Source organism: Myxine glutinosa, chromosome 10, assembly GCF_964187855.1.
Source record: "Myxine glutinosa chromosome 10, kmMyxGlut1.1, whole genome shotgun sequence".
In the NCBI taxonomy this organism is placed as follows: domain Eukaryota; kingdom Metazoa; phylum Chordata; class Myxini; order Myxiniformes; family Myxinidae; genus Myxine; species Myxine glutinosa.
In genome coordinates this window covers 90,169,894-90,196,578 of record NC_136270.1, presented here as the reverse complement: position 1 = coordinate 90,196,578, position 26,685 = coordinate 90,169,894, and the positions used below count along the sequence as shown (strand labels likewise).

Sequence of the window (26,685 nt, the reverse complement as noted above, 5' to 3'; positions counted from 1 at the left end):
GCAAGTGTTAATCAGGATTAAATTTTAAGTAAAACACGAAAAAGGATCTTTTATAACATATAATTGTTGTTATCGTGGTTGTGGTTGTTATTTGTGTGCTCCTCCCATGTCCTTCTAACGGGTTCCTGTTGTCGTAGAATAATAAATGTTACCATTGGAACCGCGACATTAAGCTCACATTCTGTCTTTTTCTTCCTCAATCCTGGAAAGACCGGCTTTCAACTCCTAGGCATCTTTATGATTAAAAGGACACAAATTTTTGTGGCGAGAAAATGGATTTTTAGCTTTCCAACTGTACGTCTTTATTTTTATTATTCTACGACAGCAGAAACCCTTTAGAACAGTGGTTCCCACCAATGTTTTCCTAAAAAAATAGCTAGCCACAAATTTTCAGGCATATTTAATTATTATTTGCTCTAGCTTAGACTATAATGATGCTGACGTTGAAATATTGCAGAGACGTGGAAGCCCTCTTTGAATGGACGCAATTATGGTAACTCCCTTCCAACCAATCTAAATGTAAAGGCTTTCATTATGGACAAAATAATCCAAATAGTGACAATTACATTGACAAACATGATTACTCTGCCATAGATCCAGCCCAAGCAGAAAAATACATAATAATGTCCTGTTCCTAGAGATTAAAATCCTCCAAGGAAACGGATAGCCGAACGAGCTTAACACTCCGAGGGGTTCAGTCAAAAATGACGGTGTTCTTTACATGCGAGGGAAAGGAGAATGACGAACTTACCTTCATGGGTCCCACCGGATGTCCTCGAACCTGCGATAATCAACCCGAACCGACATGGATTTAAAATGTACAAAAATACCGGCTTTATTGAAGAAATGCCGGTTACAAAGAATGCACGATAAAATAAGATTCCTAAATGGGACGTCCCCATACAGACTCGTATACACATAAAGGGAAAAATAAAGGTGAAAATAAAGCGTGTGTGTTTCTCAACTCGGCACTTAGCTCTGAGTGTCTCCTGAACCCCGGCAGGAATCATCCACGCCCCGCGCGCACATTCCGGACGCGGCACAGGCCCTGGCAGGAAGTAGGCCTCAGTGCGCCCTTGTTCTTCAAGAGCGCTCGTCCTCGTCGTCCACCTCAACAGCACCCACATCTCTCAGCGCAAGAGCACTATGAACTGTGACCGCAGCGACCATTCCAAGAGCTTATCGGCAACCGTTCCACCTCCAGATCCAGAAACCGAGAGAAAGCCAAGAGCTCGTGAACTTCGACTGTTCATTATGAAATCCCAAAGGATAGAGAGAAAATGTCTGCCCTCCAACTCCTTTTTACTCTAGGCTCTGATGTCATCCGACGCCGCCCGTGCCTGCTCCTATCAGCCAGTCCCTCTCTTAGTTGCTCGACTAATCTCACCAATCACTGCTCTCTGGGACGTGGCCTCACGGACCTGCCTGTTTGATGTGGGGATGTGGCGGCTGGCAGTGCCAGCGGTAGTTGAATGTCTTGTTATGGTCGCTTTTTATTTAGTATGGTTAATGCGTGATTTTCTGGCTATGTGTGTTTGCTGCGTGTGTCATAAGGAACAGAGGAAACAGAGGCCATTACATACAGGGGATTCATTATGCATAATCCCTAACTAATTAACATAACCCCACCCCTTTCATGGGGACACTTATACGCGCTTACATGTCATCCAGTCTAAACGAGTTTCCTACTTATGATACATGGGGTTTCTTCTTCTTTATCGCATTCGGAGCACACTACCTATACAATTCTACCTGGCTCTAAAGTAATCATTGTCTACCCCCCACCAACGTAACAATACTTTGGTGTGACTTTTGACCCATCACTGAAATACCAGCCTGAATATCGTGCATCGCTACTGCTCCTTTTCCGTCCTCTTTTGCATGTTTTTCGTTCTGTTTTTATGCCTCCACTGACGAAGTCAGCATTGTTTTCGGGCCATTCGTGCATCCATGCATCCGTGATAGATTTTCGTTAACACGATAACTTCAGAATGGCTACATGTATCTAAGTCAAACTTGGTACAAGTATGTATAATGATGCTAAGATGAACTGATTATATTATGGGGTCAAGAGGCCAAAGGTCAGAGGTCCCATTTGCTAAGAATTCCGTTACCGAGCTAACTTGTGAACCACTGATGGGATCTTGACCAAACTTGGTGTAAGTATATATTATGATTTAAAGAGAAACTGATGAGATTTCAGCTTTAAGAGGTCAAATGTCAGAGTCTGTAATAGGTTTTCATTATTGTAATAACTTAAGAATGGTTGGAGGGAACTAAGTCAAAGTTAGTATAAGTATGTATCATGATGTAAAGATAAACAGATTAGATTATGGGGTTAAGAGGCCAAAGGTCAGAGGTCTCGTTCGGTAAAAAGTCTGTTACTGCGATAACATTTGTGAACCAATTATGGGATTTTGAGCAAACCTGGTATAAGTATCTATTATGATGCAAAGACAAACTGATTAGATTTCTGTGTCAGAGGTCATGTCAGGTAAAAATGAAGAACAGCTGAAGGGATTTAAATCAAACTTGGTACAAATATGTATAATGTTGTAATCATGTGGGCAGAGGCATATTGGTCGATGTTGAAGAGTGGCGTTCTGGTTGTCTGTTGTGTCCTGATCCAGTCAGTGTACAAGCTCTCCCATGAGCCTCGACTATGCATACAAAAAGGCTAACTAATACACTCTGTGTGATCAAAATAACTTTCAGACATCTGGATGGGAAAGCACTTGTAATTGGCTACAAATCCCCTGTGATCAGACACAACATCTGGAGTAATATCATGAAACCTGCTTCTTAAGAAAGATGAGGAAGCTGTGGAAAAGGTTTAAAGAGGGGCCACTAAACTCGTTAGTGAATTCAAGAACCTGAATTATCCAGAGAGACTGAAAGCCTAGTTTGAACATCCCATCCCTAAAGTACAGGACAACATATACTGCAGGTCTCCAGGATGATGAGGCAGTTTGATAACATTCCAGAGGAGCATGTCTTCAGCAGACCGCCATATAATTGTACACAAGGACACCAACTCAAACTCTTCATTGAGTAACTGCAGAAAAAAGAAAAAAAAACCTTCAGCAAGAGAGCATCCACACATTGGAATGGTCTCCACAGTGCGGTGGTCGAGACTCGAGAGGACTTCCATAAACCATTTTAAATCCAACCTGGGAACGTGCTAGATCTAGAAGGATGACCCTCTGAACTTTGAAGTACGACACAACAGCTCATCACAAGCAAAGTATGCAAAGGATAGGAACAACATTCTAAAGACTGAAGAATCCTGGATAAATTTCAACTTCAACTTCAACAATCATTAACATTCAGGGCGGTTACAAAGTCCGTTAGCCACTTTGCAGGTACCGTAAGCCAAAAAGTGGCACAATGTATGAAGGCGCAAGTCTGGAATGTGACTACAAGCACAGGGGAGAATTCAGCCCATATATGGGGATGTTATGGATTTTTGCCACTGGGTGGGTGTAATGAAAGCCTCAATTTGCATAATTAAATAAAATAGCATGCAGAAGCAATCTCAATTCACACGAATGCTGGCTGCCATTGGCTGTCACTCACACAACTGTCATTCTGACTCCATAGAAAAAGGCGACATTGATGAGGCTTTTTGATTAAAATGGAAATGATGCAGGAACTACCATGTGATACGACGATAATAATAATAATAATAATTCATTTATTTTGTATAGCGCTTTTCATGAAGCCCAAAGGCGCTTTGACAGAGTGCAAAACATAATGCATAACAAAACATGAAAACAACAATTGCAAAAAGACAAGAATCAATAGGGAAATATTTAAAGCAAAATGAGGGAGAAGGAGAAGTGATAGTCAGGGGTTAAATGCTGTGGGTTGAATGTTGAATGCAGTGCTGAACAGGTGGGTCTTGAGTGATGTTTTGAATGTGGTGAGTGAGGAGGAGTCTCTGATGGTGTGAGGTAGTGAGTTCCAGAGGGTGGGAGCAGCGATGGAGAAGGCCCTGTCCCCCCAGGATCTGAATTTGGTCCGGATGGGGGGGGGGGGGGGTGGGGGGTCAGGAGGTTGGTACCAGCAGAGCGGAGGTTGCGGGTGGGAGTGTGTCTGGAGAGGAGGTCAGCCAGGTAGGATGGGGCCAGGTTATGGAGGGCTTTGTAGGTCAAGAGGAGGATTTTGTACTGGATTCTCTGGGAGATGGGGAGCCAGTGAAGCTTGTAAAGGACGGGGAGGGACTATACACAGAATGGCCTTTTTTGAGGCCCGTTCATTGCACCAAACCCTGTTGCAGCACTTGCTGAAATTGTACTATACACATGCAGTGAAGCTTGAAACACCCTCTGTAAGGCCGAACAAACAGAAAACATACCATTTGAGAAACATTTAATTTTGCTGTTGCCTTAACGTAATTATTTTATAATGCACTATATAAAAATAGCCCCATGGGACTGATGGCTATTTATTTCACCATGGTTTCTGAGAAGATTTAAAAATAAATTTCCTGAATTTGAGGCAAAACCCCCCTTTTCAGTCTCTTACAGGGGTGGATCCGGATGGGGAGTGCAACTCCATGAAGCCTTAATGTTCTGATGTATTGTACCAAATTTGGTCCACATCGGTCATCTAGTTTGTGAGGAAAAGATGTTTTGGTGACTATGAGGGATTAGGGGAGGGAGCTCATGGTCCCCTTTCCAGAGGAGATACGGCCATGAGGAGCACAACTTAAGGTTAGGGAAGAGTAATGATGCCGCATGGCCAGTTTGTTCTGGACCTGTTTGACCGTTTCTGAGACGAATATTTTTGAATGAAATACCAATATTTGGGGAAATCCCTTTTAACGCCTTTACAGGGGGTGCTTCCCAGTGGTGAAAACAACCCCACGAGACCTTGTTGTCCTGATGCATTGCACCAAATTTGGTCAATATAAATATATAAAAAAATACCTTTTTCAGGCCATTTTCCCTGCTATAGCAGGGGTTGGTCTTGTGTGCCCCATGACAATCATCATGGTTCCCTTTTGGAGGCAATGTTTTTATGGCCCGATGCCCTTCCTGACGCCAACTCTTTAGTCGCCTCTTACGACACGCAGGGATACGGTGTACCTATTCTAAACCGGGGCACACACCAAATTTGGTCAATATCAGTCAGGTAATTTGTATGGAGATGTCTTAGTTAAATGTTAACGGGCGGCCATACACCGGGACCCTACTCGAAGGATATTTCGGAGAAATAACCCAATAATATATGCTAAATGAGTTTGATCACTGGATTCAAATTTGTACATTTCCAAATGTTATGGTGCCGTGTCAGTAGTGGGTGCTGTATCTTCAAACGCCTGTCTCCAAAAAAAAGTTTTCACAATGCTGGTACGCATGCACCCGAGTACCCTGTCCAAATTCTGCATTGTGTCAGTTGTATCGTTATCACTACCTGTGCCATGTAGGATGCTGTGATGTGCATATGATACACACATGATGATCCAAATAGGCTCCCATACATGCTCTCATTACCTTACCTTGTGAGAATTCAGATCCAGTTTATAAACATATTGGTGAATTTGATTGTAATTTATGTACTTCCTCTGAAAATGGAAATGGGTCTTATCTGGGGTATGCAGCTTCAGATCAATGTTAAGTGTGTGCACGTGTGTGTAATTTGTTTGGCAGGTGAGTGTCATGAAATGTAATACACCTTTTTGTTTTTGTCGCGCCAGGGATTGAGCAGCGCTCGCTCAAGCGTTTCCAGCTATGGCTCTGCAAGTGTTGCTGACTCTGATATTGGCTGTGCCGAGGGCCTTTCAGTCCCGCTTAACAAGTCCAAAACTTATACCGGTAAATGGGGCTACACGTAGTTGGGTGATGGCCTCTTGTCTTGTGAACCCACACATTTTATTTAGATTCATTAAAAATATATATATTTGGCAGTAGTTGGGTTGTCATCTGTTTTTGTTACTGAAACTGAAATGCATGAATTGTACACAGCATCCGATGCTCCTTCATTCTAAGTTGGCTCTTCTTCTCCTTTGATCCAGGCTCCTCAGATCAACCCACCATGGACCCATGTTGGGTGCATCCCATGTCTCCAAAGTCCACCCAGGAGGGAATGCGCATCGCAGAGCGTCAAGTGGATGCCCTGATGCGACAGATCGAGCAGGAAATGGACACGCGTGGCAAAGCTGAATTCTTTGGTGGGTTGCCCTTTCGGGTACTTTGACCTGTTCAACTAAAATTAGTACATTTTATGGTGTCTGCTATTCCACAGCTAGCCCATATTTGAGAATATGCCATTGAAGTGTCACAGGTGCCAGAAAGATGGAAGGCCTTTTTGGCAGTTTTCGGAGGTATATTCACTGTCATTTTCAGAGCTAAACATATTTTGTTTGACTTTGTAATAATAAGTACTCATCTGTACTTTAGTTATAGCATGGACCGTGGACGTATAGGAGACATCTCAATGTATTTAAGTAGGGAAACTGTAGCTTAAGATTGTTTGTTTATGTGGTGAAGGGGTGAAGCTGTGTTTACCAGGTAAGGATTGAAGTTAGTTTTCCCCAGTATGTGATATGCCGTCTGTGGCCTTTCCCTACGTTTTTACCTCTACCGCAAGGCCAGCCATGCAAAGCTTCCATTAAACCATAATAACCATCCACTGCATGCCGACAGAGCCCGAACATTGCTGATCGGACTAAGCCCCGCCTCCAAAAGAGCAGAGCCGGCAGGCCACGCCCTCCCCCCCCCCCCCTCCTCCCCACGGGAGTTCATGATTGGTTGTGGAGACATGGGGTGGTTCGGTGGAGCTCGGCGATTGGTCGGTGTGACGTCAGCGAGAGAAGGTTCTGGAGAGAAACAGTCGTTGGTGAAGGGAGGAACGCTCTTTTGTGTGAGCCTGGGAGGAACGCTTTTGCCGAGTCGGCCGCATTTTGAGGGGGTTTCGGACACCACTGGGCTCGTGGTGGATTGGGGTCCGTGTTGTGCTTCCCCGGACAGCAGAGGGACATGAAAGAGGACGACCCTCACAACTCGCCTCACGTTTGTGGCGCAATGGAGTGTGACTCCACGGCCATCCTGTGCACTTCCCGCGCGGTGGCATTGAGCTTCAACGGCCACCAGCGTGAAAGAAAGCCATTTGGGACCAGAGCTGAGTGCCGGCCGGCTAAAGGGATTTTATTTTATTTTATTTGTCCCTTTGGTGTATGTATTTGAGTCTGCGTGTGAGGTACCTGAGTTAGAATTTTAGTTTTTACTTCAACTTTTATTTTGACACTTTTGTATGACATTTATTTTCATTAAATCATTATTTGTTGAATTTACTGTCATGTCTGTTTGTTGTGGGTTCTGGATTAAACCCGTGTGCTTTGTTCAGGTAAGCGCTTCGCATCCTTCCGTCCCGTGCACGACAAACCAACCGCCAATTTCGGCTGTTCGCCTCGGAATTAAAGACCATTTCGGTTATCTGTCACTGGTGATCTCAATCGCCGGCGACACGACAATATGTACATGCTATATGTAATATGCTACATCTATATTTACAGTCACGTGAAAAAGTAAGTACACCCCATGTAAAGTTTTGACCTTTTCAACATATTTCAACATACAGCTATTTGATCTGCATTTCAACAATATTGATAGATAAAGGTGATATAATATAACAAATATCATGAAACATTTCCATTTTGTAGTCCATTGTATAATTTAAATAAACATAAATGCAAATTTCGCATGTGGAAAAAGTAAGTACTTTTTAGAGTAAGCTGTAAGTAAGTAAACTTTTAGTAAGCTGTTAGACTTTCGGTCTTGTTTACTTCTGCTGGGGCTGCCCCACAAAACACCAACTTAAGCTATTTATACACATTAACATGGTGTTTGTCCAAATAGGAAAAACCCCTTGGGGAGGTGGGATATTTATAATATTAATATTGTTTTGTAATAACATTAACATTATGCTATTATCATTGGTGTTGTTATTACCTCTGCCACCGAAGGTGGATGGTGGGTGTGTTTTCACCCCTGTCTGTCTGTCTGTCTGTGTGTCTATCTGTCTATCTATTTGTCTGTATGTGAACAGGATATCTCAAAAAGTTGTGGACGGATTCAGACAAAACTTGATGGAGGGATTGGGTGTGTGACGAGGATGAATTAATTGGATTTTAGTGAAGATACGAATCCGGATCTGGACATGAAAATTTTTTAATTTCTAAATGAATTCTTCACCATTAAGAGATGGGGCCAAAAACGATTTATTGCATGATATTTCAAAAAATTGTGGGCAAGTTATGCCAAAACTAAGGGGATGAGTTGGTTAGACGACAAGAACAAGCCGATTACATTTTGGTTTAGGTCCGGATCCTGATCCGGCCTATTAGTGGGAGACAAAACGTAAACTGTTTAGCCTGGTGGAGGTATGCGCTCAAGTGAGTGCCATTCTAATTACTTTTGTTATTCAGAGCAGCCTTGGAAGAATGCCACAATTAGATATCTTAATTAGATATCACGGATATACACCTTAATATGGATTTCTGCCAAGGTGGAAAACCCCCTTGGGGAGGGAGGCAAATTAAGTCGCAACAAACTCCATCGGGTGCCCCTAAGTTCTGTAAAATTTGATTGAGATTGGATAAGTAATGACTGAATGTATCGCGGTCAAAATACAGACAGAGACACGCAGACACCAAATTGCGTATTTTAGTATGATGAGTTGTCCTTGTTTACTGTACTCATCTGAGCATTTGCTTCATGATACTTGATACCCAATTTCAAATCGCAAATACTGTTGTTTAAGGGAATATTGGTTGGGATGGGGTTTATAAGTTAACATGGGTATCCGACATTGTTTTATTGTGACATGTAGTGAAAAGCGGTGAAAGAACGAACAGTAATGGTTTCTGTCATAAAAAACGAAGTGACATCGTGCAAAAAGGCAACATACTGACAGTTTGGCAACAGAGGTAGGAACACAACAAGGAAATGAACAAACTGGCAAACGAATATTGAGAGGAAGGTAGGAAACACTAACTTGCAAGCATAGGAGTGAGATGGGGGCATTTAATGAGGGTTGAGAAGGTTGTGGGTCGGTATGGGGATCACATGACTTATTGGTGTTCTGACAACTTGAAGCCCTAGAGAGAAGAGTTGGATTCAACAGCTTTAGGATTGCAGTTCCACAAACTGGAGAAAAGAGGAATAAAAGGATGAAGGTGTACAATAAGACTAGATTTTTGGAGTTTATGTCCATCATGGAGGAGCTAGAGATGGTTGGAGGGCTGAGAAAGCAAAAGAAGAGCCTAATAGAGGCAGTTAAAAAAAATTTGGAGAGGCCACCAACTTGTTTAAGATATGAGAGCAATAGACCTTGTGCTTCAGTCTCGTCTTGGGAGAGGCTAATAGTATTGAGCGCTTTCAATTCTACATAATCTAGGAGGTACAGGTGTCACCAGCACATAGGGGAGAGCATTACTCCAATGAGCTATGGACAAAGGCCTTGTACACTATGAGTGTTCTGATTTTCCAGTAAATGACTTGGAATGATGGAAGAGTCCCAGTTTGCAAAGGATTTTGGAGGCCAGCTTTAAGGAATGTGGTTAGCTTAATGGAGGTTCGTGCTTATGGTGAGGTCTAAACGTTCAAGAGACTGAACCTCTTCCAGCACCTGACCATGGAATTAGATAGATGAATTCGATCCTTCCGGAGCGGTGGTGAGACCAATGAGATTTGCCAAGGTTAAAAGACATGTTCCATTTGTCAGACCAGCATCAAATCAATTCCAGGTCAGCAGAGAGTGATGCAACTGCCCACCGCCTGCTAGTGGCATGCGTGTTTCAGTGTACTGTATTGCGCAATTTGTTGTCTGCAAAGACGAATGGTTAGGGGTTCTGAGAGCATCGAAGAGGTCGTTTATGTTTATGAGGAATAAGACTGGATTCAAGATGCTGCCTTGTGGCAATTGAAGCCCAGCTTCCATATAGAAGTGGAGAGGAAATGTTTACTTTGATAGCGATGTGTTAACTGTGGGAGTGGAGGATTTCAGAGTTATGAAAGTGGCCTTGTTTACCAAAGGCAGAGAGTTTGGCTGGCGGAGCAGAATGTCAGACTCTGTCGATTGCCTGACACATGTCCAGGGAGCGTGTCCTGGCCTCTACTTTGAGAGTTCAGGCCTCCGACTACTGTTGGCAGAGGAAGTTCGGAATCGATAAGCATCTTTGATACTGAATGAAATGGCGAGACAGGGGTGAGGGGTTCTAAAAATGTGTAGACCCAAGGGAGATGTGATGCACTTCAACCGCATGGATGGAAACTTCTATCTAAATCACAGTATACAATATGCACAGCATACAGAACCCGATAAATACTTTGAATTTGATCATCGACATCTAACATGGAGGATCAAACGTGAATAAAAGGCAGAATGATGGGATTTTGCATATGACAAGGTAGAATGGAGACCTGCTTATTGCATATGAATAACTGCAAAGATTTTTTTTTTGCATACCTTGTCAAGACTCGTGGAAGAGATAGTACCAGTACACTGAACGGATCAGAATGCAACAGGACAAAAAGAACAGCAGTAGAGAGAGGAGGGGGTGGGGGGGGGAAACAACAACAGCAGAGTTGAAGGCCAATATAGAGGGAGACTTGGACAACCAAAGGATGTGTGAAGGAATGAGGACAAAGCAGAGTTCACAACTTAAAGTGAACCAAATGAACATAGAAAATTGTATGGATGACACGACAGAGTATAAATAGTTTGGAATAATATATTATTGCACACGGTAATATAGGATGTAGATGAACTGGTAATAGGCATCCACAACCTTGACGGTGTTGCGGGACATCAGCCGAGGCCCTCGCACCTTTTTTCTTCCGCCCTCATCTTTTCACCTTCATTCGTTTTTTTTAAAATCCACAACCGCTTGAGCAATTGATACAACACTTTCAACAAAGGAACACCTACCCATGGAGTTTTTTTTTTTACTTTAAACTGCGAAAATGCGACTGGCGTTCCAAAAAGTCTGTTTTATGCAGGCATGGGCTGCAAGGTGTTTCACGTATCAGGAATAAGTTGAAAGGAATTGGATCCATGAGGATGATGACAGAAATACATTGAAAGGAAAGGGGTTTAATTTTAAAAAAATTTGAAAGAATGATTTGTTTATTTTTTAAGCGAATGACAGTAAAATACGAATCAAACTAGATACAAGAATTGAGCACAACCGGGATGGGCCATGTATAAACAGGTAACTGAAATGCCTGGCATTCCCCCTCATCCCTCCTGACTGTGCTATCTTGTGACCGAGTACGTAGAAGCTGCTGTACCTTGACTGCCATATCTGCTCCCTTTACTGGCAAAACCACCAATCGGAGGCGCACCGCAGTTTCTCAGATGTCTATCAGCTCTCATGTAACAGAAACAAGTTCGCATTCTTTGAGCACCAATACTCTGGGAAAAGCCATCTAGGTTGGTTTGTGGTGAAGCCTGGAATCCTGATGTCATCCCACAGACGTTCATGGCTTGTGCTTTGGGCGTGCCTTGCGATGGCAAACAGGTCTGGATAGGAAAATCAGAAGGCCCACTCATGCTCCTTTTTCTGGCTATTCGGAGTCCTTTTTTTCCTCCCGAATGTATTCACGCTCACCCTAACACAGGATGAAGTTGCACCTGTGCATCAATCCTGTTGTTCTACATGTACACCAGTGACCTTCATCAAAAAACAGTGGGTGTACTTGGCTTGCTACACCACCTGAATTCCAGGTGCCCTCACAACTCTATCAATTAATGTATTCTGATATGCCAGGAAAGTAGGGCAGAAGGAAAACACTACGCCGCTGATATTGAGGATCGGTCTTTGTCTGTCACAGAGGAGCATACAGCACAGAGGTGTTCTGTTGCTGGGAATAACGGCATGCAAATATCCAATGATCTTCAGTATCTGTCCCAGGTGTGAGAGCTCCTTCCTTTCATCCGTTATCATGGATGGCACGTGCCCTCTTCTCAGGTGTTTGTGATACAATATGCTTGTGCACCATCAGATGGCACAAAGAGAAGTTGAGTTAGTAGTGCATGTGTTGGACTCGTACACCGAGTTTCTGAAAGATTCATAACGACCCCTTGTTTATTCGTGTCCAGTAAAGCCAAAGATCCAGACTTGTCTTTTTCCACTTGTAATTTTAATAGATGGAAATGTGGAATTGATGGTGTGACATCGTGCAGTCGATGTCATCATTGGTGGTTGACAAATGTGTCACCCGCATTACAAAACCAGCACCCTCATTAGCCGCACCACCTACCTTTAATCCGACCAATCCTAATGCAGGGTTTTCAAACTGACCCTTTTCGACGATTATGTACTTGTATAATCATATCGAGACTCGATAGATCACAAGTGTTATTGATCTACAGCACCGAGGTCCTTCACTGCAATTGCCAAATGTCCTCATTTCATCTGCTGCCAGGTTACTCCGCAGTCTAGTAAATGTGCACTTTTTCAAAGAGGGGCAGCACATTGAGGGAAATGATTGTCTTGTCAGGCCCAACCGTGATCCATCTCACTTGCACAACAAGTTCATTACTATTGTTAAGAGACCGCTCATTCTGGCCTACAACTTGTTGAAGAAAACTTGACAGTTCGTGCAAAGTGTAATGATGGGTTTATCAATTTTACGAAGGCCTTGTGTCGTCAGTGCATTTCCACCACCACTACTGTACTGCCTTCAGTTCTACAAGTCGGGAAATTGCTTGGCTTGATTTTGGCCGAGCAAGACACCCATTTAATTAGCTCTCCTCAGATTTGTTCCGATTTGACGGAAGGCTCCGATAAGATAAGTACCGTTGTCTGAGGAGAGCAAGGCAGTCATTTTCCATTGTAATTGCTGCGATCCATTGCAACAGTGGCACCTGTGCAAACTTTCCTGCGCACCATAGACATCGTGGGGGATGTGGGTGTGTAAGAGGAATACTAAGAAGGCGACAAAATTAACAAAATTCCTTACCTCGTGTCATTTTCCTGACAATCCAGAAATGTCACGAGGCGGATATGTGGTATGAATGGAAGATGGGAGAGAGTGAAGAAGCCAAATCCTTCCGGATTGTGGGCGCGTGGGATTGAGGTTGGGAAGGGGGGTGGGGGAGGGTGTGCGATGATTACAAGAGAAAGGGTTGGGTGGTGAGGTGGCTGCATTCCTTTCCGCCACATGCTTCAAGCATTACCCATCAGCTCCTCATCCCAGCATGCCAAGCCAAGTACAGACAGGCTTTTAATGCCACATTTCATTGCCCCTGGGTCACTGTAATTTTTTCCCACATTTCTAAGCTTATTTTTGGCTTTTTTGTTGGAAGGAAAATGAATAATGTGAGAAATTATTTTCTTAACCCAAGATCAAATGCGGTGTTTATGGGAATGGATGCTGCTATCCTTACCGTCCTGTACCTGGTGGGCCTAGCATCATTGCGTTGCCATTTTCAATCCAAACTCTCACTATTTCCATTAGTTTGCTCCACTGTCTTCTCCTCCCTCCTCTTTCGTGCGTGATGTTTTATCCATAAGCAAAAGTTTATTCTCTCCCGTATTCTCAAACACAATATTCGTATCGCAGCCCGTACGTAGAAACACCGTCGAGCGTCGAAGCACAGCGTTTAATCAAATTATCATCGGAGACTTTTGGGTCGTCGGCTTTTGGGGTTTTTGGGTTGTGCATTGTACTCGACATTCCACGGTGGAAGGGCAGCTGCGTCAGAGATTTGTCATGTTAATGCGAAACATTTTGCTGCTGGATCGTTCCCGTGTTTTATGAAGCATTTTGTGCTTTATGTGCATCGCTCTCATGGAATGTCATGCACCCCTCGCCCCACGCCTCATCCCACCCTTCCATTCCCTCCCCAACCCCACACCCCCCTGCTCTCCCCCACCATCCCCATCCCCAATTCTTTCTTGCCCTACTCCCACCCAGTCACGCAGTATTGAAGAGCGGTGTCCATTTGATTTGCAACAATGCTCTGGTATCATGCACTCTTCCTACTATTCCATCTATGTGCAGTTGGGATACAAACCTAACCCTTAACATCTTTGTCATACCTACACTATATGTGTGCAGCAGTTTCTTTCAAAGGATTATATTAGGTTGTCTGCCATTGCATTTCCAACAGTCGTCAGGGCAGGGATTTGTAATTTGTTCAGGGTGCCAGGGATATCTCGCGTACTCTTCACAAAGGACACCATAGGATCTTTAACATGCACCAACTAATGCCAGAGACAGGACTCCCAGTTTAATGTCCATCCGAGGAACGGCACACACACTGATGAATCACCCTACCTGTGAAACACCGGTGTGACGGTTTATAGCTGGGCCGAGATTTGAAACCAGGCTAGACAGTTGAGGCGAGTGTGCGTCCCTCTGGCTACCATACCAGCCCATGGCAGTTTGAAGTGTTGGGGAAATGGATCATCCCATTTCACATGTTCATCACACCAATACAATACCATCGTTTGTTGTAATTGGGATAAGTCACAATTACTCCAACTTCATGGTACTGGTGTTTGTTTATTGATAAGTTGGACATTTGCGTTACTCATCTCTATCTGTGGGTCTTGTATTTGGAATGAGAAATCTCTACTTATGGGTGGAATTTGGCTTTTTCATATTTTTTCACCTTTTTCAAATGAAGAAGCCAAAGGAAGACTATTGTTGGAGGAAGAGGATTTTAGGGGGCAGCGTGGTGGTGTTTATGTCGATACAAGATTTTCTTTGCTGTATGTTGCATAGCAAGTTTGGTTTTCATTGGTGGTTTTCGTGTTATTTTATACTAGCAGATATACGTGTCAAGGCCCGGTGACGGAATGGATTGGCATTCAATAGGTTTGGAGGGCCATAGTGCAGCAACAACAAACACCAACAATCCTGCAACAAACTGAATAAATGGACACAACAAAAATCCCATGATGAACAGGATCAATAGAGACAAAAACGACAACAATCCGGTTACAGTTAGGCTTGAAGTGCCACCCACCGTTAATGCTATGACGTCATCCAGCACAGGGAACAATTTGAAAAATGTCCACTTTTGACCGAGTCGAAAGGAGTTCCCAACTTGGGTTTCTCGTGATGATGATGAGGTCGAGAAGACCCTTGTAGGGTGGGTTTTTTAAAATTATCAGATTGTCAGAAAAAGAAACTACTGCAACAACTACAAATCCTTCCACTTTGTATTCCCTGTGAGTAAAACTGTCACCTGTAGAGACAAACATCCTCTGAGGGACATCGCCTCCACAACACCTCGACCAGCCCTGTGCTCCCCTACCCCGTCCATACCACTGCAATGCCAACATCTGAGAAGCAACTTCGAGCGGTTGTGTCCCAATGCTCAAGCCCAGGTGTCGGCAATAGTCCGGCTCAGTAAATGTGCAATTAAGTTTAATTTTACAGACTAATTCATGATAATGCCATGTTTTCATCATGTGACGGTCGATCTTGTCTGCGGATGACGTTGGGGTTGGAATAATTAGCACCCGTCTGAATGGGGTCACACTGAGGTGAAGGCCTGGAACACCCTAAACTAGCAGATTAGAATAAATAAATAAAATGTTGTTTGTTTTTGCAAAACCACATCCAGGGAAGACTGAGATCATGGAGATTCCTGAATGGATCTTTAGCTTGGATTTCATTAATTGAACACCATTTATGGATGAAGTGTGCTTGTGATAAAGTAAGGTCATTGCTCTGCCCTTTTGTCCCACAGCACGTTGGTCTGTTCTAAACTGGCAAGGAATCGTATTTATATATTATTATTACCCTGCGCTTGCGAAGCCAAAAGCGGGTTTAAGTGATCGGTGCAGTGCGTACGTATGTTGTACGTGTCTGCATTTGAAAAATTAATTTTCTTGGAAACCGTTAGTCCGATTGACACGAAATTTTCACCGTAGTATGCACCTATTCATGTATGACTTTTAGCTCACCTGGAACGAAGTTCAGGGGAGTGAGCTTATGCGATGGCGCGTCGTCTGTCCGTCAGTCCGTCCGTAAACACTTGCAACTTCTTCTCCAAAACCGCTGAAGGGATTGTGACCAAACTTGGCACAAATGATATTCGTTGTGTTGTGACTAAAGTTTGTTCACGGCATTAAGAAAATCGGGATCTAAGGGGGTTTACCGGGGATCAAAGTGGATCCAGGTTTGACCCCCAAAATAGGAATTTGCTATTTCCTCTGAAACTACACACACAATTTCGATGAAACTTAACCACAACCTTCACCACCTGTGCTTTACCAAAGTTTGTTCATGGCATTAAAAAAAAATCTGCCCCTTTGGGTGTCTATGTGGGGGTTGTCCCCCAAAATAGGTATTTGCTTTCTTCCCAGAAATTACACATGCAATTTTGATGAAACTTCACCACAACCTTCATCGCCCATTATATACCAATGTTTGTTCAAGGCATTTTAAAAAATGGGGTCTGAGGAGATATACGGGGTTGGGAGAGGGGGGGAGGGGGTCCCCCGAAATAGGTTTTTTGCTTGTTTGTTTGTTTGTTTGTTCAAAGTCTTGTGATTATGTTAGTATGATTCTACATGCTGCGCTGTCTTCTAGCAACCATTGAAATTGGTTAAAAATACCTTTAGTCATGCAGTATACTGTTTATTCTATGAGGTGAGCACCAGGGGTATTGCCCCTATGTTTATTTTAGTCATGGCAAAGCACAACTTCAAATCGGGCTTGTGCAGCAAGCTTGTTCCCCTGAAATGTGGCCGAGAATTGGCAAACTTTTATCGTGAAGTTTGTATCCAGGAATGGCAACATTTTTGAAACGTATTTTGTGACGAATCGGCCCCCGGACGAATGCAGTTTGGTGGGACAAGTAAACAAGCCCTATGACCCACATTTAGTCATATGATCCATTGTGGAAGCGCACCTGTTCTTCTGGACCTCAAACCAAACTCATGCCATTTGTTTCTTCCAGGTTGGTTATTTATGCCCCTATAATGGTCCTGAAATGGAATCCTTGTGCAGTTAACTGGCGATTCCTCGCTGGGTGTGTGTGTATGTTGTTAACTTCCCAAGACCTCGACCAGGATGTGGGGTATACCGACCAGTTTGTTAGTAGTGTCTGCAACTTTTCAACAACAGAGGGGACCAGAGGGAACTGCCAAGCTATCTTAGCTCTACCCCCAGACTAGAGTCCCTGTATATAGAGAGTTGTGTCAACTCAAATTTGGACGCCATTTTGTGTCTAAGTGTGTCGGATTAGATATACATGTACATTCGCAATATGGGGTGATATATTCTAAACCTGCTAAGAAAAATTTTACTACACATATTTTGTCTTATTATTACATACAGGTGATATTTGTTTTGTCAAAAACTCAGCTATTGCCGTGAAAAAGAGCTGTGTGGTGATATTAAAAGTGGTATGGCAATGCATATTACAAGCCAACACTGCATATAAGAGCTAACATTATAAGTAAGACAAACCAATGCTGTCGTTCTCTGAATTTTAATAACTTTTAGAAAGGAGTGTGGGCATATCCAATATTTTTTAAAGGGTGCCGAGAGCAATTCCGGTGTAGGACTTCCAGCCGACATATAGTCTAACACACTTAAAACAAATTCTGTACGTGGTATTGCCATATTTCTATAGTGTACAACTTTAGTTTTATCGACATTTATATTCAATTTCCATTGTAATGATTTAACAAGCTGCAAGTCAGCTTCTGTCTCTGACATAAGGAAAACGTCATCGGCATCTAGTAAGATTGAAACGTTCATTTATTACTACACCCTTGCCCAGAACTCTGATGGATATTGCCTGATCGATTAATATGTTTCATAGCTGGCGACTTGGCTGCACAACCCGCAAAAAAATTGAGCAGGTCCCCCCCTAAAATTGCTTTTATGATTGCCGATTAGGCTAAAGATTTTAAACCAAAAAAATAACTTGCCTCGGAATAAGTTTTGAATGGACGGACAGACAACTGAAAACAAAACGGACCATGGGTTTCCCACCCCTATAAAATCAAAATTAATTCCCTCTGAAAAAGTACAGTGACATTGCCCGCAGACTACCCAACCGCAGACCAGGCAATGTCACTGTACCGGGACATTTCATCAATCAATGACAATATGCGGTCCGCTAGGACTACCCGAAAAAAATTGAGCAGGGTTCTTCCCACGGAAATGCATTTTTGGTCAGCTCCTTGAAGATTATAAACAAACACAAATCACTTCCCTTTAAAAGGGTTTTCAACGGACAGACAACCAAAAAAAAACCGAGCAGATAGAATTGCTTTTGAACATCGATCATCAAGCGGCGTGGGCCTACCTGGCAGAGTCTCGAGGAGTCGATCGCTTTCCAGCTCTTTCGTCTGACTTTCGCTTCCCAAATTTGTCTTCTGACTTTATCACTTGGAAATCTATACATCTTATATTTCCCAGATTGGTTTGAACAACCAAAAGCAGAACAACCAGTCATTTTGTTTGGCAATAAACAACATTCCCGTACCAAGCTGACGTTCACGCACGGTGAAGTTAGACACAAAATGGCGCCACGAAATCACGTGACCAGAAATCTCGGGTCAGCGCATGGCGCAACTCTCTTTATACAGGGACTCGACCCCAGACCAACTCAAAACAGCTCTGATGGTGTTAACGCCGTTCAGGGATCATCTGTTACTCGCTGGTATATTTGAAGGCCAAAAAATACACGACATTAAGAACCTTTTAAGGGGTCAACTTTGAAGTCGAATGGAGCGTGTGCTGCACGTGTCAATTGCACATTATAACAATAGAGAATAATTGTATGTATATATATATATATATTTATTTATTTTTAATTTTTGTTACGTGCTCCTCCCCAACCCCCGGTCACGGTGTACCTCCGAGCCCCGAGAGGAGTCACGGCAGAAAAATGTGTTATTCTGTATGTCAAAGATCAATGGTGAAGCCACCCCAATTGTTACCAATAAACAAATATTGTATTAAGATCACACAAGAACAACAGTACAACAATAATAGTAATCAAAAGTACAATCAATATATATCCTATGATGGTACCATCAGTTTCCTAATATATAACTCACTGTGCTCCAAGTAGGTGCAACAAGAACATTCCCAATGTATCTTTCCCGGCTTCAAACCAAAGTTGATTCCGGTTTCAAGCAAAAGTCGATCCCGGATTCAAGCCAAAGTTGATCCGCTCCAGCGATCGTCAGAACGATGTCTAATCGACCAGAATCACGTTCAGATGACAGTCACAGTCACACGGCCAAAGCTGCGCAAAGGCGCCATCAAGGCGACTGGGAAATCCAACGGCGCCCTCCAGGCGACTGGGAAATCACACCCTCGGGTATGGACGTTTCACGGCACCAAATCGGCGAACCGCAGATTTACCTTCAAAATCCACGTTGCACACACACACACCAGATAAACGTCTGAATGTGGTGAAAACGGCTGAAGCGAAGTAAAGACCTTGCGCGATGCGCAAAGCGCGCGAGTCAAAATGGTCGACGGCCCGTTCTCGAGGCGTAACGGCACGACGATGATTCTCCTCGGACTCAACCGCCAAAACCTGACACGCAGGTTGATCTGTCACAGCGATAACCACTCTGTCGCAGGAATCCCTTTCCCGGGAAACTCAAAGTTCACTCGTGACTCCCGTTCGCCAATCGTTCGCTACAGAACTCGAAGCAGCTCGGCTTTCTTGTCGAACTCACTCGCTCCGCCTTCTTTTTTTTCTCCTCCTCTTCCTCTTCTTCGTCGTCCGGTTCCGGTTTCATTTAAAACATTAACTTTTTTACCTTTTGAAAATAGCAATATCTATTTCCCTTAAACGACAACAATAATAGTACATGGAATCAAAAATGTTTACAGTGGATGAAAATCACAACAACGGAAGTGACGAATCCATAACAATATATATATATATATATAACAATATATATATATAACAATATATATATAACAATATACTGTATATATATATATATATAACAATATATATTGTTACGGACACGACTTAAGATGTTGCTTGACCGAGCGGAATGGCCGCCGTGTTCGCACAGTTTACCCGATTACCCCCAACTCACCCGATTCCACTCGACGTTGACCAAATCGCGCTATGCTAAATCAATGATGGAAAAGACACAACGACTGGGATAAATGAAACGACGCAAGGGGTACAGTTCTCAAGACCTCCGGAGGAGGATATAATTGGTGGTGGAGAAAAGGGGTAGATTACAAGGTAATGAGGTAAAGACACAGAAGAGATAGGCACTTAGACACAATCTTATCTATCCCAGACAGACCACAGACAAACGGAACAAGACTGACTTACACAGGGATTGATGGCAGGGAAGGACAGGCAGTCGATAGCACAAGGTGCACCTTGGCTCAGGGACACTACAGGATAAAGCGCGGTACAGTCCAGAGATGCGGGGAGGTGTCACAGCGCTGGGAGGTGGCGTCCTTCTCTCTCCAAGCTCAGCGCGCATCTGACGTCACCTCCCTCTTCCTGCGCATGCTCAGCGGGGAGTGACACGCCCTCGGCTCGTTGGCTCCGCCCCAGATGGGACCGGTCCGCCGCTCCCATTGGGTGCGGGGGTTACCGGGCTCCGCCCTTGACGAGGAGCTGACAGCGAGCCCCTACGTGGTAACCCCGTCGAGCACATGTTCGATGGCGGCTAACCAAGCCGGAGTGAGGACGCGCACTCCCCGCGCCGCCGCCGTTGCGGTTGTTGTTGTTGTTGAACCGTGAGGAAGAGCTGCGGGGAGGTATTGGGAGGTCCTAAACTTCCTAACGGTGCCATACAATCACATTCTGGTGCAACGAAGAATCAGAATCAATGGAAACGAGTCCTTAACTGACATAGACTAAGAATAACTAGCAAGATGTCCTATAGTTGTCTACGTGAGATGCGGTGGACCTGGATGCGACATTTAATGGGGGAAATAGGGGAAGGTCGGGTCTACATAGTGTTGTTTACAGAAAATGGGACTAGGGAATGGGGGATTGGGGATAGTTGGGAAATACTGAGGAAATAGGGGAATATTTACAAGCGGATATGGATGGATGTAAATCCCATATCCGCAACAATATATATATATATATATATATATATATATATATATATATATATATATATATATATATATATATATATATATATATATATATATATATAACAATATATATATATAACAATATATATATAACAATATGTATATATATATATAACAATATATATAACAATATATATATATAACAATATATATATATATATATATATAACAATATATATATAACAATATATATATATATATATATATATATATATATATATATATATATATATATATATATATATAACCATATATATATATATATATATATATATATATATATATATATATATATATATATATATATATATATATATATATATATATATATATATAGATATATATACATATATACAGAGAGAGACAGAGCCAGCCTTTTGCCTGAGATACAAGGCACTGAGAGAAGGGGAGGGGTGATAAACAGCTACACAAGGGTAAAAATAAGTCTTCAAGCACTTTTTAAAAGATTCAGCTGTCGTTATATTTACCTCCACCACCAGAGGTGGACAGAGGTTATGTTTTCACCCCTGTTTGTCTGTTTCTCTGTCTCTGAGCAGGATATTTCAAAAAGTTATGGATTGATTCAGCCAAAACCTCATGAACAGGGGTGTTTGACAAGGACGAAATGATTAGATTTGGTGAAGATCCAGATCCGGATACTCTAATCTTTTCAATGATTCTTCACCATAGAGAGATGGGGGGGAAAAAAGCGATATATAGCACGATATCTCAAAACGTTATGGACAATTTTGGACGAAACTTGTTGGAGAAGCGGGTGTGTGACAAGGACGAATTGGTTAGATTTTGGTGAAGATCTGGATCCAGAAACTAGAATTTTAAAAGTGATTCTTCAGCATTGAGAGATGGAGCCAAAAACTATATTTAACATGATATTTCAAACGGTTGTGGACAGATTATGACCAAACTTGGTGGAATAGTTGTGTACGTGACAAGAACAAGCCGATTAGATTTTGGCTATGGTCCAGATGCAGATCCAGTTTATTATTGGAATACAAAATGTAAACTGTTCAGCCTGGTGGAGGTATGCGCCCTACCAAGTGCTGTTCTAGTTACCTCTGTCACCAAAGGTGGATGGAGGTTATTGACGGAGGTTATCTAGTTTGTACTACAGCTTTGAGGTGATTGAAAGGGACTATAGCCCACCTTTTTGGGGAATTTGTGTACAACAAGGGAAGGAGTGTTGTCGAACGCTGTAAATATATTGTTCTCTGCTGTGTGAAACATGATGAGATTATGCTGGAAAAGAAGATGAGGACATGAAAGTTTGAATAATTATTTTAGATTGTAATTTCTCTGCAGCTGGGAGCCAGAGTCATTGGCTTAACGTAGGAGTTACATAGGACCACTTAGGCTGCTGAAAGATCACATGAGCACACTTGTTCTGCACTTTCTGTAATCGAATCAAATCTGGTTTAGTGATTTCACCAAGTAAAGAACTACCATCCAAGGTACACTGAATTTTGTGGTGACGCAGTTGCCCTGAAACAATCCAACTGAAGGCAATCTCAGTTCCTTTCACAAAGCTCGGAACCAGTGTGTGTCTACCCTCAGGAGAGCCAGGAAGCTCTATCTCTCTACTCTCAATACTGAACTATCAAACCTGTCTCCCTCCTCCAAATCCTGGTGGCATCTGGTTAAATCTGTTTCTAGTGTTTTTTTTGTTTTTTTTGTATACAAGATCGAGGCTCGTGTAAGAGCTAACGTCAATCACAAAAAGAAAAAGAACGGACACATAAAACATACAATAATGGGAGCGGGAGACAAGATGGGGAGAGGGAGGGAAGCACACAAGTACAACAGCAGAGAACAGGGACATCAGGATATCTGTGGGAGGGAGAGGGCTGGGGTGGGGTACACGGAATAAACAAGATGGACACTACACGGGACACTACAGATGACTGTAAAAGTGACTGTAAAGAAGAAAGGACTTTATCACAGGGACCAAAGTCTTCAGAAGCCCAGTGAGTGAGAATAACATGATGATTGATGCACCCTCTCAAAAGCGGAGGACTGAATAAGCATCAGTGCGAACACTGCCTGTGGATTATCAACAGCACAAAGTACAGTACTTCTGCATGTCTAGTTGCGACAAAACAAAGCTCTGATTACGGAACACAAATTTTGTCCAATCATAACTAGTTTTTTGAACGGATGTTTTAAATTAATATTGTTATAAATGCTGATATTTTGCCTACCTAACAAAATGGCATTCTATACTTCAACGTATTTCATGGCTAACATTGTTCTGGTAAAAGGAAGCCTCTCATCATGCCTCTTGAGTGTCGAGTGCTGACTTGAGGTGTGAGACATCGTGTGGCCGGAAATGAGGAAAGGCTGCCCCAGTAAGATAAGCTTGTAACTAGGAACTTGGTGGTATGAAGCCTAAGGCCTAGCAACGGTTTTTTTGGAAGAAAATGGAGAGAACAAGCAACGGGTTTGGCTCATGCAAGGGTATGGTGTGTGTCGTTGGTTGTTATCTCCATTTGCGGGTTTCAGAAGGTGGAACAGAGTCCTTCCAGGTCTCATATTATCCACCTCTGTGTCTTAATTTGTGTGCTTGTTTGCGTGCGGGTGTGTGCGTGCATGTGTGTTAGTCAGTACAGGATGGTGCAGAGGTAACTCGCTTACCTTTGAGGCATGTCTTCTGGGTTTTATTCTCAGCCCAAATACAAACTGTCGGATTAGGGTTTTGCAGTCGGTATGTCGTATCACAAGTTGTGCCATCCTTGAGATATATGTTAAGCTGGTTGTCCCATCTGCTTGCATTAGTTTGTGGATGTTAAAGATCCCACAATGTCTGTCGTGCAGAGTAGGCGTGTTATCCCTTTCGCCTTGATTTTTCAAATCAGAAATTTCTGCCTACTCTGTGGATTGGTAGCAAGTGGATTGGTCTTCTCGGATATCCCTTGACACCAAGTTACACTGCTTGCTATCTCAGAGTGTGGTTGCTGTGCCGGCAACAGCTCCGACATGATAAACAATTTCACGCATTCAGATGTTCACACTTCTCAAATGAACGGCCATCCTTACTTTAATTAATGAAAGCCTCTGTCAAGGAAGGTAAATGTCTATTGCTAAAGCTATGCCTTATGGGAAGCTAATTAGAAAGCGAGATTGCTTTGCCGCATTGACAGACTGGACACAATTGAGGTCGAGGACCTGGTTGCGTAGACCCACAGCTGGGATTGTGGATCGGCTGTACTGAGGGTCATGGGGGTCGAAACCTCGATGAAGGCTGGAGGCCAGCTGAGGATGCTGACAAAAAAAAAAAAAAAAAAAAACCACCTTTAGAGGCCATTTTTCCCCGCAAGCGGGGGTTGGCCTTTTTCGGGAACTGTGGTTGTTGTTGTTTTTCGGTCCCCTTTTTGAAGCAATGTTTTACGGCCGGATGCCCTTCCTGACGCCAACCCTTTTTGCCGCCTTTAACGACAAACAGGGAATTACCAGTGAACTGGTACTCAACCTTAGGTGCTTGATGGGGATGCTGACAGTTAGTCAGAAAAGCAATCAAACAGTTTTTAGGGAAACAACCATTTTGAGGTTTGTTATTTAAACAAAGTTATGTAATGTCTGGTGTTGTATAATTGGTACCATTTACAACACGTTTATTCAATGCTTTTGGAATAGCCATTACTGTTCGATAAATCAGTAATGATTTTTGTTAGGAACAGCATTACGTGACAACAGAAAACCTTGCATGCATATGTCGGTTCTCCGTTTGACCTACCGGGTCTTTCTACCCCGGCCTGTCCTTCCGAACACGCTCTGAACTTTCATTGCTGAACCTCCGAAAACAAAGTGCTACTCAGGTGTATGGTGCAGCCAATTCTAAGCTGTGGGTGTCTGTGTGTTGTGTTCTCCATATGCAGGAATGTGTGTAAAGTGCAACACCGGAGTGTACGGAGCAGCTCAGGCTTGCCAAGCATTAGGAGGCCTCTACCACACACAGTGCTTCACCTGCTGCTCCTGTGGTGAGAGTGCACACATTGTCCCTTGGCACATCTACTCCATTTGATTGGCATTTCATTAATATCGTATTCTACATCCGCACACTCGGTGTGTTGATGGAAAAGTTCTTGAATGAGAAGTGTTTGTGTTTTTTTTAAGAGACACCAAAAAGATCAATAAAGTACAGGAAAGGCACTCGCATACTGAATGGATGCTTGAATTACTCACTGACTATGCGTGTCCATCTTACAGGCCGCACGCTGCGGGGAAAGGCTTTCTACAATGTCGGAGGCAAAGTGTACTGTGAGGAGGACTACCTGGTGAGACTCGGTGATGAGGGATGGGGCACGGTCAGTTAAGAAGTTGTGAAAGTAATTTTTTAAACTGTTTTTCTTCCCTTTTATCTGGAAAGATGAAACGGCCATACTTTCACCCAGCGACTGAATATAATGAAATGTTCTTATTCCGATACAAATCATCGATATGCTTTGTTTTCTTTGCCTGGGAAAGTTCATCAATCTGTTTTGAAATATTTGATCTCCTGTCCTCATGTGTGATATCCTTCCACAGACTAAGGACTCTCTGATTTTAACAACACAACTCTCTGACTTCTACCTTTCTCTCTCTCTCTCTCTTCTTTCCCTTCCAGTTGTGGCCTCTCCTCCTTATCCTCCTTCACCATCTCAAACCAAATAAATAAACGACCTGAACCCACTGTGACTAATCCATTTGATAACTTGCTTTACTTTCACCCAATAACCATGCACTCTTTTATTCTCCATTGTGAACAGCGTTTTCTTAATATGATTTCCCTTATTTCCCATCAAGCCTGCACAATGGCTGCCAACCTAAGGTTGTTTGTTATGCTCTATTCTTTTTTAAATGCTTAGTGTCTCGCAAGGAAGCAGCACGATTTAAAAAAAAAATCTTTGGTGTGACTCGGCCGCGGTTCAAACCACTGACCTCCCAGACTCAGAGCGGACGCTCTAATCATTACGCCACCGAGTCTAGTTTTTAATCCCCTCTGATAAGGCCATATACTAAGTGGCACGGTATATCCCATTTATCATCAATAGCTTGTGTGAAACTTGGGTCTGCATGGAATGTATGGGAATTTTTTTTTTTTTGCATATTAGATGATTTCCAAGAACATCATTCCACATCAGCTGATGTAACATGGAATAAAATCCAACAAAGAAAGATACCACAAAGAGATTGGGCATACTGCTGTTAAACTGTTCATAATTACATCACAAAATGTTTATTTCATTAATTTGCTGATGACTCCACCCTTGGCCATATCATCCCTCATCCTTCAGACAAACAGGCTGCAGCGTCTTCCCTCTCCAGACCTTGAAAACATCAGAAGATGGTCAAACACTTGGAATATGTCTTTCTATCCTCACAAATCACACACTCTCACTATCTCTCTCTGAAATGACCGTCTGACAAAAACCCTCCTGTCTACTTTCTTAACAACCCTCTTCATGAAGTTCAGTCATTCAAACTACATGATATTTCTTTGCCTCCAAAACCAGCAAACCATATTCAAAGTTGGCCTCCAAAGCCAGCCACCGATTGGGCATCCTCCATCGTACAAAGCCCTTCCTTGGCACACCTGAACTCATATTCA

The 26,685-nt window shown here is 42.9% G+C and overlaps 1 protein-coding gene across 1 annotated transcript in view; it reads left to right on the top strand.

Moving 5' to 3' along the window:
- Positions 1 to 26,685, top strand: part of LOC137433979 (Wilms tumor protein 1-interacting protein) — an 88,962-nt gene that overhangs the window by 47,747 nt on the left and 14,530 nt on the right. The window contains exons 3-6 of the mRNA XM_068126526.2: positions 5,702 to 5,819; positions 6,020 to 6,175; positions 24,974 to 25,075; positions 25,305 to 25,372. Of these exons, the coding sequence (XP_067982627.2) occupies positions 5,702 to 5,819; positions 6,020 to 6,175; positions 24,974 to 25,075; positions 25,305 to 25,372 (444 nt within the window). The remainder of the gene's footprint in view (positions 1 to 5,701; positions 5,820 to 6,019; positions 6,176 to 24,973; positions 25,076 to 25,304; positions 25,373 to 26,685) is intronic.